At 37.5% G+C, this 15,690-nt stretch overlaps 1 protein-coding gene across 1 annotated transcript in view; it reads right to left on the reverse strand.

The window, feature by feature from the left end:
• LRP1B (LDL receptor related protein 1B) overlaps positions 1 to 15,690 on the reverse strand; it is a 542,116-nt gene that overhangs the window by 510,696 nt on the left and 15,730 nt on the right. Inside the window, exon 2 of the mRNA XM_084523375.1 lies at positions 762 to 887. Coding sequence (XP_084379501.1) covers positions 762 to 887 — 126 coding nt within the window. The remainder of the gene's footprint in view (positions 1 to 761; positions 888 to 15,690) is intronic.

Genomic DNA, 15,690 nt, shown 5'->3' on the forward strand with positions numbered 1-15,690 from the left:
TATTGATTATCAGTATTGCTTTGATACGAAATACATGTTTCTTCTCTTACATTAAGTGGTTATCCTGGGGATAAAAACCAGTAAATTCCCTCATTTTCCTCAAAATGCAGGAAACAAGGACACATTAAGATTTAATATCACCGCATCTGTAGTCTACAACACCATAAGAAGAAAACAAAAAAAATCTGTAAGGTTGCTGCTCTGGTCTTCAGAAGCTCTTACCCACATTAAATTAAAAAAAAAAAAAAAAGAAAAGAAAAGAAAAAATCCATCAAGGTCTTTTATAATAATTAAATGTGTTGTATTAAAGCTCTCTCTCAATTTCTGATCTTTGCTTCTTTTCCCTTCGTAGTTTTTACATCTTCTTTCATTTCTTCCTTTGATGTTTGCATGCTCTTAATACCTTTATTGAAAATATTTTGCACTATTCATTTCCACCCAGCCTTCCCTTTTTTTGAGGAATATCTTTTCCCTGTGCCTGACTTTGCCTCTACCCTCTACAGCTCAGTGAGAGCATAGGGAACATAAGCTCTGGTGAGTGTTCATTACAAAGTGGCACATGAACAAAACACCTTCTGTTTCTTTTGTCTCTCACCTACACAGGGAATGTAACCTGTTAACCTGATACAAAGATTTAGTTAAGATTTAAAATAAATAAATAAATAAAAGCAGAAGCTTTCCCTTTGATTATACAGTTAGTGCAAATGTAAATGTTACCTTTAAAAGGAAGTTAAAATAAATTTGGCACCTTCTTTACTTACATGTGTCTAAAGACTCATCTGAATCATCGGGACAATCAGGTTCTCCATCACACAGCCAGTGCTGGGAGACACAAGTCATGCCATCACGACACAGAAACTCTCCTACGTCACATAACTGATGTTCCTCTGAAAACAAGAATGGTTTAGAATGCAATAATTAAAAAATAAAGAAAAATAAAGTGGCACAATGAAAATTAAAAGTGAAAATTAAATGATTACAATCAGGAATCAAAACAAAGAACAGAAACAATGGGAAGCAGTAATTAAATGAGGTATTTAGTGGTAATGCCTCTACTCAGGCTGGATAACCTAACCTCCGGCTGCAGTGTTTCAGTGGGAGCACCCCAACCAGACGTGAACAGGATTCGCACAAATCACCTCCATGAAAAAGAATTGTAGGAAATCCTATTCTTCTCTTCAGCTCTTTCACCATTAAGTTAATTTGTTAAGTAGACAGAACTCAACAAGCTTTAATATTCATGTTTCCAGCAGGGAGGTATCATATTCTCCTCCCCTGCCTGAGAAAAACATTGACAAATTGTTATTTCAAGTAATTGTGTTTTCTCCAGGACACATTTTTGTAAGCAAGCAAACGTCTTTTTAAATATATGTATGAGTTTTTGACTACTGCTTTAAATATGTACTTTAATGAGCAAGTCCCAAGAACTACTTTACTTTTCACGTAACAAAGCCGCAGTCAAAGTTAAAGGTCAAAATTGAGGCACCTTGGTAATTATTTCCTTAAAAATATAACAATTTTTGAAGCCTGGCACACCCAAACTATCAGTTGACTTTAACCAAAGTCTGATGTCCTTGAGATCTAGAAGAGTTAATTAACACAAGACTACTCTTTCATTAACTAACTCTTCCATCATTAATTAAAGCTCACAAAGCCTCTGTGCAATATATTGTATTCTCTTTCTCAACACATAAATTGCAGTAGTCCCTTCCACAAGGTTGGGATTGCAGATCACTGGAAAGGTTTCTCGATTATTCTCTCACACTTACATGACCAAGCAGTAATTTCTCTGGAGTTAATATTGTTACAAAGATATAAAAATAAGCATATAAGCGTTTTGGGGACGATAGTGTATTATTACTCTAGGAAATAACTGTAGGAATATTTTATTAAAATTAACCTATCCATTTCATCCTGCTTGCATTTAATTTTCAAGATCAGCCTCTAAAACTATTGATGGATACAGTTTCAAATTAGTCAAAGTTGCAACTATTATGCAGATAAATTTAATATTCTTTAATACAGCTGCATCATGGCTTCTGTAACTCTGTAGGAGTTGTTATATTTTAATTCTTTGCATTTACTACTACAGCAAGAAGCGCTGAGTTAAGTTGTTCATCTTTGTACAAAATGAACGACTGTGTAATTAAAAGTGCAGGTTTACATGCTCAAGGAAGCAGTTTTGCATTAAGCATCTCCCTGAAAAAATTTAAGATCCCTCTCTGGAAGTGCTTCTTGAAAATTCATACTGGAAGAAAGAAAGAAAGAGGGAGGGAGTTTGGTGAGTTTTAGCATTTCAAGGATGTACAGTAATATAAGCAAATCCATTAATTTTTAATAATTTCTTTTAATAAGAATATTAAACTTCATAATAAATTTCTTTGCCTATAGAAACCTTGTAGCACAGTGTGAACTGTTATTTTCCATACATTACATTCATGTTCCTAAAAGGCATGGGAATCAAAACTAGCACGAAGACAATTATCTACCATGTCCACATACCACTCAAGATCCATTTTTCTTCACATGGGTGACCTTGGTATATATCAAATCAGTAGTAGAACTACTTATATGCTCAGTGCCCATTCAATACTTTTTCTTCTTTTTGCATATAGTTATTTCTCAGAGCAAAAGGAGTGGTTGAAATGGCTAAGTGTCATGGATTAAGATTGTTAAAGTTAACTATTTAAATTTATAGATTTCTGAACTGACAGTTAAGTGGCAAAAAAAAAAAAAAAAAAAAAAAGCTGAATATAAGAAGTTTAAGCTTCTAGAAACATTTATGCAGTTAAGTTTGTCCATGTGACTGGTTCTACAAGAACATACTGAATTACCGAAATGCAAAATTCCTATAGAAAAATAAACCTAATTTCTTTTCTAATTCCTAACTGGCAATAATTGACTAGAAGGAGAAATCAATGCTGTCATTTATGCTGAAATGTAATACTCCAATTATATGTTGCAGCAAGAGGAGCCCAACATTAAAATTACATTTGAAGCCAATGGAGAATTTCAGTATAGTTATTTAAGTTTGTAAACAAATTTTGCAGTGATACTGATAAAATCAATGCAAAATTTGCAGAGATGTTCTTTTACATCTTTTAGGCGAGATGTCAGAATTAAACCCTGCCCAGAATTAACACCTGCAGCCATCTCTGAAGGAAACTTGGCAGCACGGGAGGAAATTCTGCATTCTTCTTCATATTTCCCCTTGGAGGCACCAAGTTGAAGGCAGACCAACAACCAGTAGGGCAACACTGATGTTAATTTAGAGACCGTTTTCCTCTGCAACATTCCGTTGTGTTTTATACTTATATCTGCAGTAAAATACCTTTTCACTACTCAACCTCAACTGCCAGTCAGACCAAAATGCAACCTCAGAGTAATGCTGTCAATAGGATAAGGGACATATCCTATCACTGTGATGAACGGTCACATACACCTACACAAATATATCTTTTCTCATTTGGGGTAAAGATTATAAAGTGATTTAAACAAACTTGATTTAAAAAAAAACACACTTTGTAGTTCAGTCTTGGGCATATATTTGGGAAAACAGCTTGTTTTCAACTTTTTAAATTTTCTTTTAATTGAAATAATTTAGCTATTTCCACACAATTAAACTCCTTCCTCGTATTTTATTCAACAGTACAGAAATTATGGAGATCTAAGCTTTTTTAATTCTCTATCTACAGAAAAACCCTGCAGAGTGAAAAAGCACTAACTTATAGAACACTTTGAAAAACAGATCTTGTTTGGAAGAAAGCAGCTTTATATTCACTCAGGGTTTTATGAGCTCTGAAACTGCTTTTTCAAACTGTTTTCTTTTGCATATCTATAGAATTATCACTTATTTTCAGCTGCTATCTTTGTAAAATGAATTGGACCAGTTAATCATGTAATTGGTGTGTTGTTTGTTTGTTTGTTTGTTTTTTAAAGAAAAAAGAAAAATGCATCCTAAAAAAAAGTAATCATCTAAGATGGCCTTATTTCTTAACAGAAAAAAATATATACACTTTCAATGACACCTCTGCACACTGTTTCTTTCTGTATTGTGTGCTGTGCTAGCAGTCTCCCAGTGGATGAGAAAATTCACATACTTTTAACATACCAATTGTGAGATACAGAGCAGATGGTCAGAAATAATCTCTTGATGGGTAAATAAAAGCTTTGCCTCCCTAAGGACAGTACTCCTATGCTACGTCGCAAACACCTGGCAATGACTCTTGGAAGGAAAGTTTCACAAAAAAATAGCCAGTGCCTTTGTTTTAAAGTCACTGTTTCTACAGCCAAATATTTATTCTGTTAAAAGACAGGCACAGTTTTAAGAGGACAAAGCTCAAAATCTCTATTAGGAAACCAATTACACTAAACCTAAAAAAATAAATAAAAATCCAGGTTCAATTTATCAGTATTGCGGTTTCACAAGAATCTCACATTCATACCTGCAGCACACTGCTAAGACAAGCGAAGGTGGAAGGGCTGCTCCCCATGGTGGCTGAGCTCAGGGTGGAGAGACTAAGGAGCATCAGGGCATGTGAGCAGGAGATTGACTGGTGGAGCAACTCCCTGGTGTGCCAGAGGGAAGGGCACTGGGGAATGCTCCCCAAAGCATGGTGGAGCCTCTGCTCTGTCACCATCCAGAATATGGAGGGGACCAAAGAAATAAGGAGGGTTGGAAGTGAGTTCCACTTCGACGTCGCCAGCAACCCCTCTCCCCACCTATCTCTCTTCCCTCCATAATAGGTCTGAGGCCCTGGATCTTGAAGGAGCAGTAGGCGAGAATATGGTGGAATGCCTGCCTACGAGATCACATCAGAAGAGGCAGCTGACACCAAGCCTCAAGACTGCCTCCAAAAAGAAAGAAAGAAGGGTAATTGTAGTAGGAGGATCTCAAAAGGATCCCCTTTTGAGACGAAATGAAGAAAGAATTCAAAGCCTTGGGAAAGTTGTTGAAAGAGTTCAGAACACTTCATTTTTTCTTCCCTCCTCCTGTGCTGGGGTGATGATGTGGGACAAAGTAGAAGGATCCAGTCCAATGATTAGCTACATGACTGATACTACAGGCAGGGCTTTGGGTTCTTAGATAATGGCTGGTTTTATAAGACACCAGGCCTGACAGTAATAAGCAGGAAAGTTTTATCTCACAGGAGCAAAAGGGTTCTTGGACAGGAATTAGCAGGGCTCATTTGGAAAGCTTTAAACTAGATCCTAAGGGGGAGGAGGTTGTAACTGGGTTTACATCGGTGGGGCAGTGCCCTAGCAGTAATGAAGACTGGGAGACCTCCCACCCCCCTAGGGTGGAATCAGCATGCTCAGCTTGCTCCCTGAAATGCCTGTACACCAATGCACACAGCATGGGGAATATGCAGGAAGAGTTAGAAATCTGTGTTTGGTCAGGAGACTGTGATTTAGTTGCAATTACGGACACAGTGGGACAATTTACATGACTGGAATATGGTCATGGTTGGGTATGTCCTGCTCAGGAAAGACAGGCCAGCAAGGCGAGGTGGCAGAGTTGCTCTTTACGGGAAACAGCAACTACATTGTGTTGAGTACCATCCAGGGGCTGATGAGGAGTGAGTTGAGAGTCTGTGGTTGAGAATTAAGGGGCAGACTGGCATGGGGGATACTTCTGTGGGTGTCTATTACAGGCCACCAGATAAGGCTGAGGAAGTTGATGAGGCCTTCTACAGGCAACTGATAGCAGCCTTGCAAACACAAATGGATGAAGTTTAGGAACAAAATATGATGTTTAAGTTCGTTTATACAAAATCTTTGAAGATAGACTTGAAGTTAGAACACTTCAAAGTTTCAGTACCCACAAAATTAGAGATTATCTTTCCTATGATAAAAATGAAATATAAAAACTTGGAAATTTACAATTTTCTCTCAATTTACAAGAAAGAAAAAGGGTAAAAGAAGATGGGCAAAGAACATCACAGGGGGACATGCTAGTAAACATGCTTTCCTTTTCAATTTGGGGATGCCACCACACTTTTCTTATCAGAAGAAACTTTACACTGACAGCTTGGCTCCACGTGGAAAAAAAAAAAATCAGATAAACACATACAGTGTTGGACTCCATGATCTTTGCAGGTCCCTTTCAATCAAGTTACTATATTTTAAAGTGCTCAGCTGTTTTGTCCGTATCTGCTTACTCAGGCAGAACTCCCAGGAAAGAGGGGGAATTGCCTGCCAAAATAGCAACTGCTTCAGAAGCAAAGAGCAGAAAGGCAAAAGGAAGCATGAAAGGCCAACGAGAGCTGTCCCCAAACTGGACTTGAGGTGTGCTTTTACATTCTGATCCGCTGGTGAGTGCATCACCTGTCTACACAATGGGGAACTTCTATCAGTGACAATAAAGCAGTTCTGCCATGTTTCAGTGATATTATGCAACCCTAAACTTGTACTTTTAAGTTCTTAATTAGTTTTGCTTTGATTTTAATTAAGTTATCTTCATTACAAGAGCTTAAAAACTTAGAACTTCCCCCCCCCTCTCTAAAGCATGTTTTCCATTTGGGATTTTCTTTGATCTCTCACTCTGAAACATGGAAGGGTTTGCAGATTAATTTCTGCAAAATTTACACAGAAGTTGAAAAGTATATTTCGGTAGTAATTTATGTTAGAATTCATCATATGCTAAAACCTAAATTACTGTAACTGAAAGAGAGATGGAAAGAAAGAGCGTGCACAGCAGTTCCTACTTATGACTTCTCAGACTTACATAATCGTTTTCCAACCTTTTATACCTTTTGAGTTAAATCTACATTTTTAGTGCCCAGAATACAGCAAAATGTTTAAGTTTTGGCCACACTAAAGTACAGACAAAATTCTTTGAATGTGTCTTGCAAAACACTAAATCAGAGTTTTACACTCAGTTTATAAACAAAGTGTTGTTAGCCCTTGTTTCCGTCCTGCCTGGTTCAGTACAATGCCACACTCAAAGTCAGAGAGCAAAAGTTTTATTCACACAATCCACAGAATCTCTCTCAAGGTTAGTCAGACTTGAATTTGTGGCTGTGATGGAAAAGGGCTTAACCAGTTATATCTCTATCCACACTTATTCCTTCTTGGGAAGGTCATGTACATTTTATGTGTACTTACTCAGTTCCCAGTGTACTAATTATCACATACTGAGCAGTTACTAATCAATTGTTTTTCTCCGTAGCAAAGCACATGCACAGGTACCAGTCACTAACAGTGCCAAACACCCTATTCATGCATCATATCCCCTGATGCCACGTACACGCGTTTGTCAGTCTGCACATCTTCCACCCAGCAAGGTCACAGACATCTTGTTTACAGTCTGGTCAGTCTTCTGATTGACAACAGAAATCCTACTTCTCAGTTCAACACAGAGTCTATAAATATTCACATTCAGATTCCTCATTTACATTACACAGCTAAAACAACTCATATTTTGCAGACTTGCCCACTGCGACTTCAACTTACAGACCACGCTGAGCAAGGGGCATTACAGATCAGTATTAACAAGAAGACTAGAAACATCCACTACTCTATACAAATCATGAAGTATTTGGTGGAGTGGGGAGGCGATAAATTTGGGAGCAGCCTTTTTCCTCTCATTTTTGCTCATCCTTTGACTACCTAGTATTTCCTTTAAGAGGGCTGACCCTGAGTCCCCTCCTGTGGATTTGGACCAGAGAAGGTTATTATTCAGCCTTAATTTGGCACACTTTATGGACAGAGAAATCTAAGAAGCATTCAGATAACGAGAGAGATCCAAATATTCCTGAGACGATTTTTACCTAATCAGCAAAGGGTCACACAATACTACATACCTCAGCAAACTACAAAATGACATGATAGCAATGTTCTCTAATGACATAAAAATGCTACAGAATGGCAAGATACTATCTTTACTAGATATATACTAATAGGAGAAAACAATTCTTGCAGTCTTGTCATTTGCCAATCCCTGCTCCAAGTATCCCCGTATAAAAAAAGAAGATCAAGTCCCAACAAGCTCACTACAAACCAGTTCTTTACCATTAGCTTTTATCCTCTTGAAAACTGGCAGAAGCAACCACGTTCCCCAGTGTGGAGTTGTTCTTCCCTGACTGCCAGACTTACAGTGAATATTAATGGCAGGGTAGAGGGTCAAAGTGACCATCACTTATCCCCTTACATATGAAGGATGACAAGCCCCATAGCAGTCAACAGCATGCCCTTTCAGCTGCTGACAGCCAGACAGCGCCAGGGTGCACAAGAACAAAAATGTGCGTTTGTGAAAACCCTCAAAGAGTTCCAGTGAAACAACAACTCTCTTCCCCATTTCACAAAATATCTGTGAAGAAATTATTTATATGGAATGAGAGGCTCTCCACCTTGGTCCGCATTATCATATCATGCTCATAATGTTTCATTTGATGTGGTGTAAGCCTCCTCATCAGGAAGGAATGGTTGCAAGAGAAAAAAAATCAGTCCTTGTAAGGAATGGTGAGGATGTTTGTAGGAACCTTTGTAGGTCACCCTATGAACTATGTGCTTCCTATCTCAAACACAGGAATTTTGATAAGCAAGACAAGCTTGCACATGCAAAAGAAATTCAAGAAGCATCCAGGAGAGATGGCTTGCATAATGCATTATTTCGTACACTTATTCATGCTTGCTGCCTCTTGAGGAAATCAGTGGAGAAAAGACTAAGTCTTTCAGCTACTCCCAGGATTAAATCTCCAAAAGATCTGAAATAAAGACTCCTGAGATGTAGAAAAAATATGAACAGAAGGATTGGGACTGAAGAAAAGTCACCCTGAGCCAAATTCAAACCCAGTTCAATGCAGTATGCCACGTGTTGTGCCTCTAAGCAGGACTTCAAATAAATCTTTTTTGTCTACAACCTGCATTAGTTGTTTTAACTTACATATTCCCACATTATAATTTTACCTTCTCTTGCTGTAAAGCTTACATATTTAATTGTAATGTTTCCAAGGCAAAATTGCTTCTTTTTCTTAACAGTAGAATGGAAATCTTGAATTGAGACAAATTATTTATTTAAATGTCATACACAATATTTTCCTCTTTTGGAAGCTGAAAGCATTCATTACATAGCTTATTACAGTATCTTTAATAAATTCTCTGTTCAACAGATATTCTATCATTGTGAATTTTCACATTCTAATATTTTTAGCAAATAGAAAAAGATAATTAATTTAGATAAATTTCTTATATCAAAGGGTAATCAATAGTGTCATTGTTTTAATTCAGTAGTTTTATTGCCACATAAAACGTAACAAAACCATTTCCTTCGATTTTTTCAAACTTTAATAGAACAACATCTGCCCAAGCAAGGAGGAAAAAGCACATTCTGAAACTGTTGCAACATTTGGAGATATCAGGAAATTGAGGGAGTAAAAGTCTGCTCTGTTTATTATCAAATTTAATAAAGTTTTAAATCTTCTTTTAAAAGTTTAGATAATTTCATAAAGGAAAGAAGCAAGCAAGGTGTCAGTAATTCAGATGGCTGCATAATGGAAAAACAAAATCGTGCTTAATGAAAAAGAAAAAGCTATAACCAGAAAGATATCATAAAGAATAAAAAAGTACTGTATGGCACCTGGATTGAACTGAACTGTCTTCTAATTTTTTTGCCTAGGAGGAGGATGCTGAAGGTGTTATCTTTGCCCATGGATTTGTTTTCTTCATTGTAGGATTCAAGGGAAAATATCATTCCTTTTGCCAGATATTGCAATGGTATCGATATCGGGCCAGATTGGATAATCCTGGAACTGTTCAGTCTTCCAGCAACTAAGTGGTTTGTTCAAGAAAAATCCCAAGGCCTCATATACTCCATAAGTTATTAATTACTTAAGTTGGCCTTCCTCTCTGCCCTCCTTCTTGCATGCTACATTAGACATTTGGAGCTTCAAACAGCCTCAGCCAGGACCAGCAGCAACCTCATGAGGTTATCAGGTCCAGCTCCTTCACTATAAAGCACAATCTGGTTTCCTAAAGCATATCTAGCCCCACTTATCAGTGTAGTTCTTAAAAAAAAAAAATAAATAAATAATAAACTTTCTGTGAAATTCCTGCCCCTGCTTCGGTCATCTATTCCAGTCCTCAGCTATTCTTACAGAGAGCGCATTTGCAATAACGTGCAGCCTAGCTGTCATTACAGCAATCAGATTGTATTTATCCAGCTCCAAACTGCTGCCTACAGCTCACATTTAAGCGCAGCAATGCTGAGCTATCCATCTTCTCTATCCACTCTCTTGTTGTTCCATTGCCAATCATTTAATAGTAACTGCTCTGCTAACCGTGATCAGTGTCATGGCGATAGTGGCTGAGTTTGACAGATAGCAAAGCTGATCATCCCCCCTACATACAGAGCAATAAATGTAATGGGCTGGGGGCAATAAGTGGCAGAACTTGCACACCAGTTAAATACACAAGCATAAGGATATGGAGGATGGCAACACAGAAGAAACAAGAACACAACTCCTGGAGAAAACCTTCTGAGAAGGCAATTAACATCAAGATGCCCTTGCAGCGAGGAAGGAAGCCCTGACTAGGAGTGGGGTAGGGCAGGAGCAGCAAGCCTGCTGTCAGTAAACGGATCTCAGAGCAATCCCACTTAAAATGACAGGGAATAATGTTGAACAGGTTTTGATAGCAGATGGAGGCCTACTACATAATTCAATTTTAATGACCAAAGAAGTCTTAAATATGAAGGTTTTGTTTTGTGTGACAGAAGATTTATATGAAATGAAACAGCCAAGTCTGCTACCGTAAGCAAGTACATATGTTCAATACATATTAATTTTATATGGGAATAATTAATCTACAGGGAAATGGTGTTAAAGCCTAAGATATCCTTATACTAACTCGATGATTAAAAGCACAGAAGAACTATGAGACAAAACAAGCTAAAATTTCTTCCTAAGTACAATCTACATAGTTTAAAAAGGTCTTATTACCAGGGTTAAGTATTCTGTTCAAGCTGAACAATAAATAACTTAAATACCAAAAAACCTTCAAAACAGACATTAAAAAAGTAGCAGTAATATTCAAAACTTACAACACAAGAACTATATATATATTTTCTATAATGGCTCCATGTTTATGCTAGGCCCTACTGAAGTCATACCCATTATTTTAAATAACTCTAATCAACAGTTCGAAGTTAAACTGTAAGAATTAGGTTAATGGCACACCAAAGGGTTGCTTATTATAGACTTTACTGCAATTTAACAGTTGGGAAATTAGTTAAAATTGCAATCTTCTGCAGTTCAGGCCTGTCTTTTTGATAGCATGATCCAAGACTGATAATTTCAGGTATAATGCACAAATGTACTTATAGAATAATAATTTTCACACTGGTGGAGAACAATGTGTTGAGGGTTTTAGCTGCTGCTGTCAGTATACCTTGGATGTGAATATCTGAGTAAATAAACATTAGAGGCAGAAAGATGGGACATTTAATAAGATCTGGAAAGCCTTAAATAGTATTTGCAGAGGCAGCTTGTATTCTCTAAAAAGGGTGATGTTACAAAGAAACATCACATTGATACAAGGGATGGAATTCATATATCAAAGTAGCTTTATGTTTTGTAAAAATATATGCCAACATATGCCTATTGCATCACCTAGAGCAGCGCAATGTGACCCAGCTGCCTACGAAGAAGTTTTGGAAGTACCCCAGCTTGGGTTCATTATCCAACGCAGGACAGCAGGCATAGCATCGGGTGGGTTATGTGAGCCTTGAGGACAGGCACATGGGATTAACGAGCACATATGCTCATTTGACTGTTTCCTTCTCATGTCCAAGGAGCAAAGCTTTCACACAGTAAGACTAGGGTTATGAGTTGGTAAAAGGATGAGGAAACCATCCCAGGCCTTTAATAAATAGTATATTTATTAAATATTTTTTTCTTTTTAACACTTGCATCTCTTTTCCCCCATTACCAATTGATAAAGAATAGTGAGAGCAAAGCAAGAACATATAAAGTACTGAATTTTTTAATGTCATACCAAAACCAAAGAATTATAAGTTGAAATAATTATTGCTTTTGCTCACTTAGGTGAAATTCAATTAGCCATCATAAATGTTAGAGGAAGGTCCCACCTCACAACAAAACAGGCCAGAGGGCACCCATCACACATGCAAACCCCTCTTGGTCCCCACACTCTCTTCTGTCCAAAATCTTTAAGCTGCTTTTGAGACCTTCCACGTATGGTGAACAGTAATTAAAATTCAAGCAATGGCTGAGGAGATGGGAAAGAAAACCAATAACTTCATATTCAGGAAAAAATTGGCTGGCTTTAAATAAAAGCCAAGATATCCATAGTTAGTGAGCTCGGGACAGAACCTGCAGATATCATCATTTTAACAGGTCAAAAGGCTGATCAATGTTTAGCCTGTGTTAGCAAAAATCACAGCTCACTTCAGCAGGAGGGGTGCTGAGGACTTCATTACCAGCTTTGCTAGGTTCGAGACTGTGAGAAGAAAATTATGCCTTGGCTTTTACCACATGCAAAGGGAAACAAAGACTCTGTGTGTAACACATGGAGTTACTTTGGCTCTAAATGCTTATTACTGCTTACCTTTAAGTGATTTCACGCATGTCGAAGGTGAGCCGTGCTCTATACAGTAAAATACATAAAATCTTGTAAACTGTCACTTTCTTGACAGTGTTGCCACAGTCCTTCCCAGCTACCTCCAGGTGATGTGAAAACATATGCTTGAACTGTCTCTGCTGGGACTTATTAAACAAACAGTATGTTCTGTAGATTAAACCATAATTAGGGATGATGTCAGGATTGTAAAAGCTCAGTAATTATGCCCCCATTTGTTCTACTAATTTCTGCAGCACTAAAAACATGATTTCCTCACAGGCTAGTATGAAACTGGTAGTTCACAGTTCAGAAGTCTCCTCTCATTTGACACAAGGTAAAAATACTTCTAAAAATGAACAAAGCCATCAGATTCCTCTGAATATTTTTTGCTTGAAGACTTCAGGGGACTTTGGATCAGGCCATAAATAAGGAGCTCTGATATCTATATGCAGTATGGAGCACTTAACTCTATTAAGTAGCATTCATCTTTATACTATGTCCTCCCTTGATAATAGAATAATGGCAGATGCTTACACAGAGAAAAAAACAATATTAGGAAGTACATATTTTTAGCAACTTTAATTATATTCTAGCAGCAGGACAGAAAGATGCAGAACCATACGAGCAGGCAATTCTCCCCAGAAGACAGACGCAGCTTTGGAGTGCCGTAGCAGAATGATTTTACTTTTGAGTGATTTCGAGTCAGGGAATTACTGAGAAGGCTGTTTCTTTGGTGCTGCACTAGTTATTTTTTGCAGCTGTTCTACAGTACCTCCGTGACTGGGCTAAATCACTGAAGCAGACTCAATCCTTCTGATTCCTCCTAAACACATGCATGTATGTACACAGACTCCAGGAAGAGCTCGTTTGGCCTGATCTATGACCACAGCATTCACACATTTTAGTCCTTTTATGTATCTTTTTCTCCTGTTACTTGTGGGACCAAATTTCTAAGGTGTGCCCTACCTGTGGATTCATTAAGAGCTGTCCACTGTACTTATGGGCACAGGCAAAAGCAGTATTAGCTTTCAGATCTACTACTGTTGAAAGGATGCGGAACTGAATGCAGTATGCAATTATGCAATATTTTTAATATGTAATATTTTCAATTGTGCAATATTTTCAATGTGCACCCTAAGCAATTGATAGTCCATTCTTATAATGGTCAATTTAAGGCAGGGAGATCCAGAGAAACAGGGGTTTAGAACATCACAGCTGATGTTGTTAGTATATTGAAAATTCATGACTGTTAGTATATTGAAAAGTTATTTGAATTCAAAGTAGTTTTCCTTGCCATGAGGCTGAAGGAAAGATAAAGGACAGAACACTCAAGTTACTACTACAATGGACTTCATACAATCATTTTTTTTCATTATACATATTACTTTTGCGGTATGCAAAGCATGATGTATAATTTAGATTTCATTTAAGATGCAAGTGAATAAAGAGCTTCATCCCATTCATAAATGACAGGTTTTCCTGCTGCAGAGTCCATATCTCTCAGCAAGCAGTGCAAATAAACACACGATTTGATGGAAGTTCAGTTTAGAAAATATTTACATCACCAAGGTAAATGTTTGTTTTGGTGGTTTAGTGCCATATTACGAATAGGGGAAATAAAGCCTCATCTGTTGCATGTGAAGTTTGTAAGCTGGCACAGGGCACCTGCTTTACCTTGGCAGAAGGCACCACAAGGCTCGAGCCCAGCAAGGACAGTAACATCTCGCACCCAGGAGCTGCTACCCATTTGGTTGTGTGCTTTACAATTCCACAGATTTAAAATTTGTAATAGTAAATTAATCCACGTCAGGCTGTAGGGCACCACACGTACGTTGTATTTTCAGGATGAATATTATTGATGTAGACAAAAGTTATATTTAGACTAGCAAACTTGTATCGCAGAAATAAAGAGCTGGTGAAAGAAACTTTGCTCAAAACAATGTGGAACAGAATTTACATGCAGGATTTTTACAACCCCTGTTAAGGTAAGTGTTAATAAACAGCATACGAATACCTACTCCTGTGGGTATATCTGTCACTGCTCAGGGAACCAGGAGCAGTGCACTTGCAACCAAGAAGGGGCTTCAGGTGCTGCAGTAAGCATGGTCCTGAGCACATCAACTGTTGTCACAGTTTGGGGTTCTGCTCAGAGAATGTCCCATATGCTCACCTCAGCTTACCACCGAGGATGTTTTAAGTTAAATGTAAAGAATTTAAAGCTTGACCATCAATAATCCAAACAGAGGTCTTGTAAAACTGGTCTTAACATTTTACAGTAAAATATTTTTAGTGCTTCAACACCTCACAACTGAACCTTGACTTTTCTCTTACAACCCAGGAGAATTATAATGGTGACTGAATTATTTGCAAACGAAGACGTGCTCACTCAAAGATAGCTGAGTGTCTAAAAACACATGGTCTCTCTTACTAAATCTGATACCCTTTGTACATTACTGGTAGGTTCAGTCCAAGCATCGGCACTTATAAACCAACTCTTACAAAGCTTTATCATCAAATTAGTACTTATTTTATGCTAATAATAGAATGTATGGAATTGACTGCCTAAGTCATCATTTGAAGGCTTGTGTAATAAGCCATTAGTTTTTTTAATATAATTGAAGTAGGTCATATTATGGTACGACACTCAAAAATATTAATTTTCATTTCACTTACTGTATTTGCCAAACAAATACAAGCCTGAATTAGGGCTCAGGGAATGGAATATTTAGATTGTACAATCTAAATATATCTCCCAGGGAAAAACAATTAATTATCTTTGTTACTGCCTCTACTGCTGAGAACAGCTGCAGTTTCTGGCTTGCCAAGTTCACGTCATTGAGGGTTATTCCTATTAATATCAATTAAGATCTCAACTGTTTGAGTCTCTTCAATAATGACACTCAAGTAGGTTTAAAGTGGCATTTCACAGAATGTACACCTGTTGACAGAATGGTGGCATTTTTTTAAATTTAAGATTTTTTTTTTTAAATACAGATATGGGTCACTGAACCATGTCCAAGCACCAGTAACTAAGGTGCACTAATTACTAAGATGCTCCAAAGAATTGCATATTTAATTCCACCTAGGAACGAAGATATAAAACCTTGTTCT

This window comes from Aythya ferina, assembly GCF_964211825.1.
Source record: "Aythya ferina genome assembly, chromosome: 6".
Lineage (NCBI taxonomy): Eukaryota > Metazoa > Chordata > Aves > Anseriformes > Anatidae > Aythya > Aythya ferina.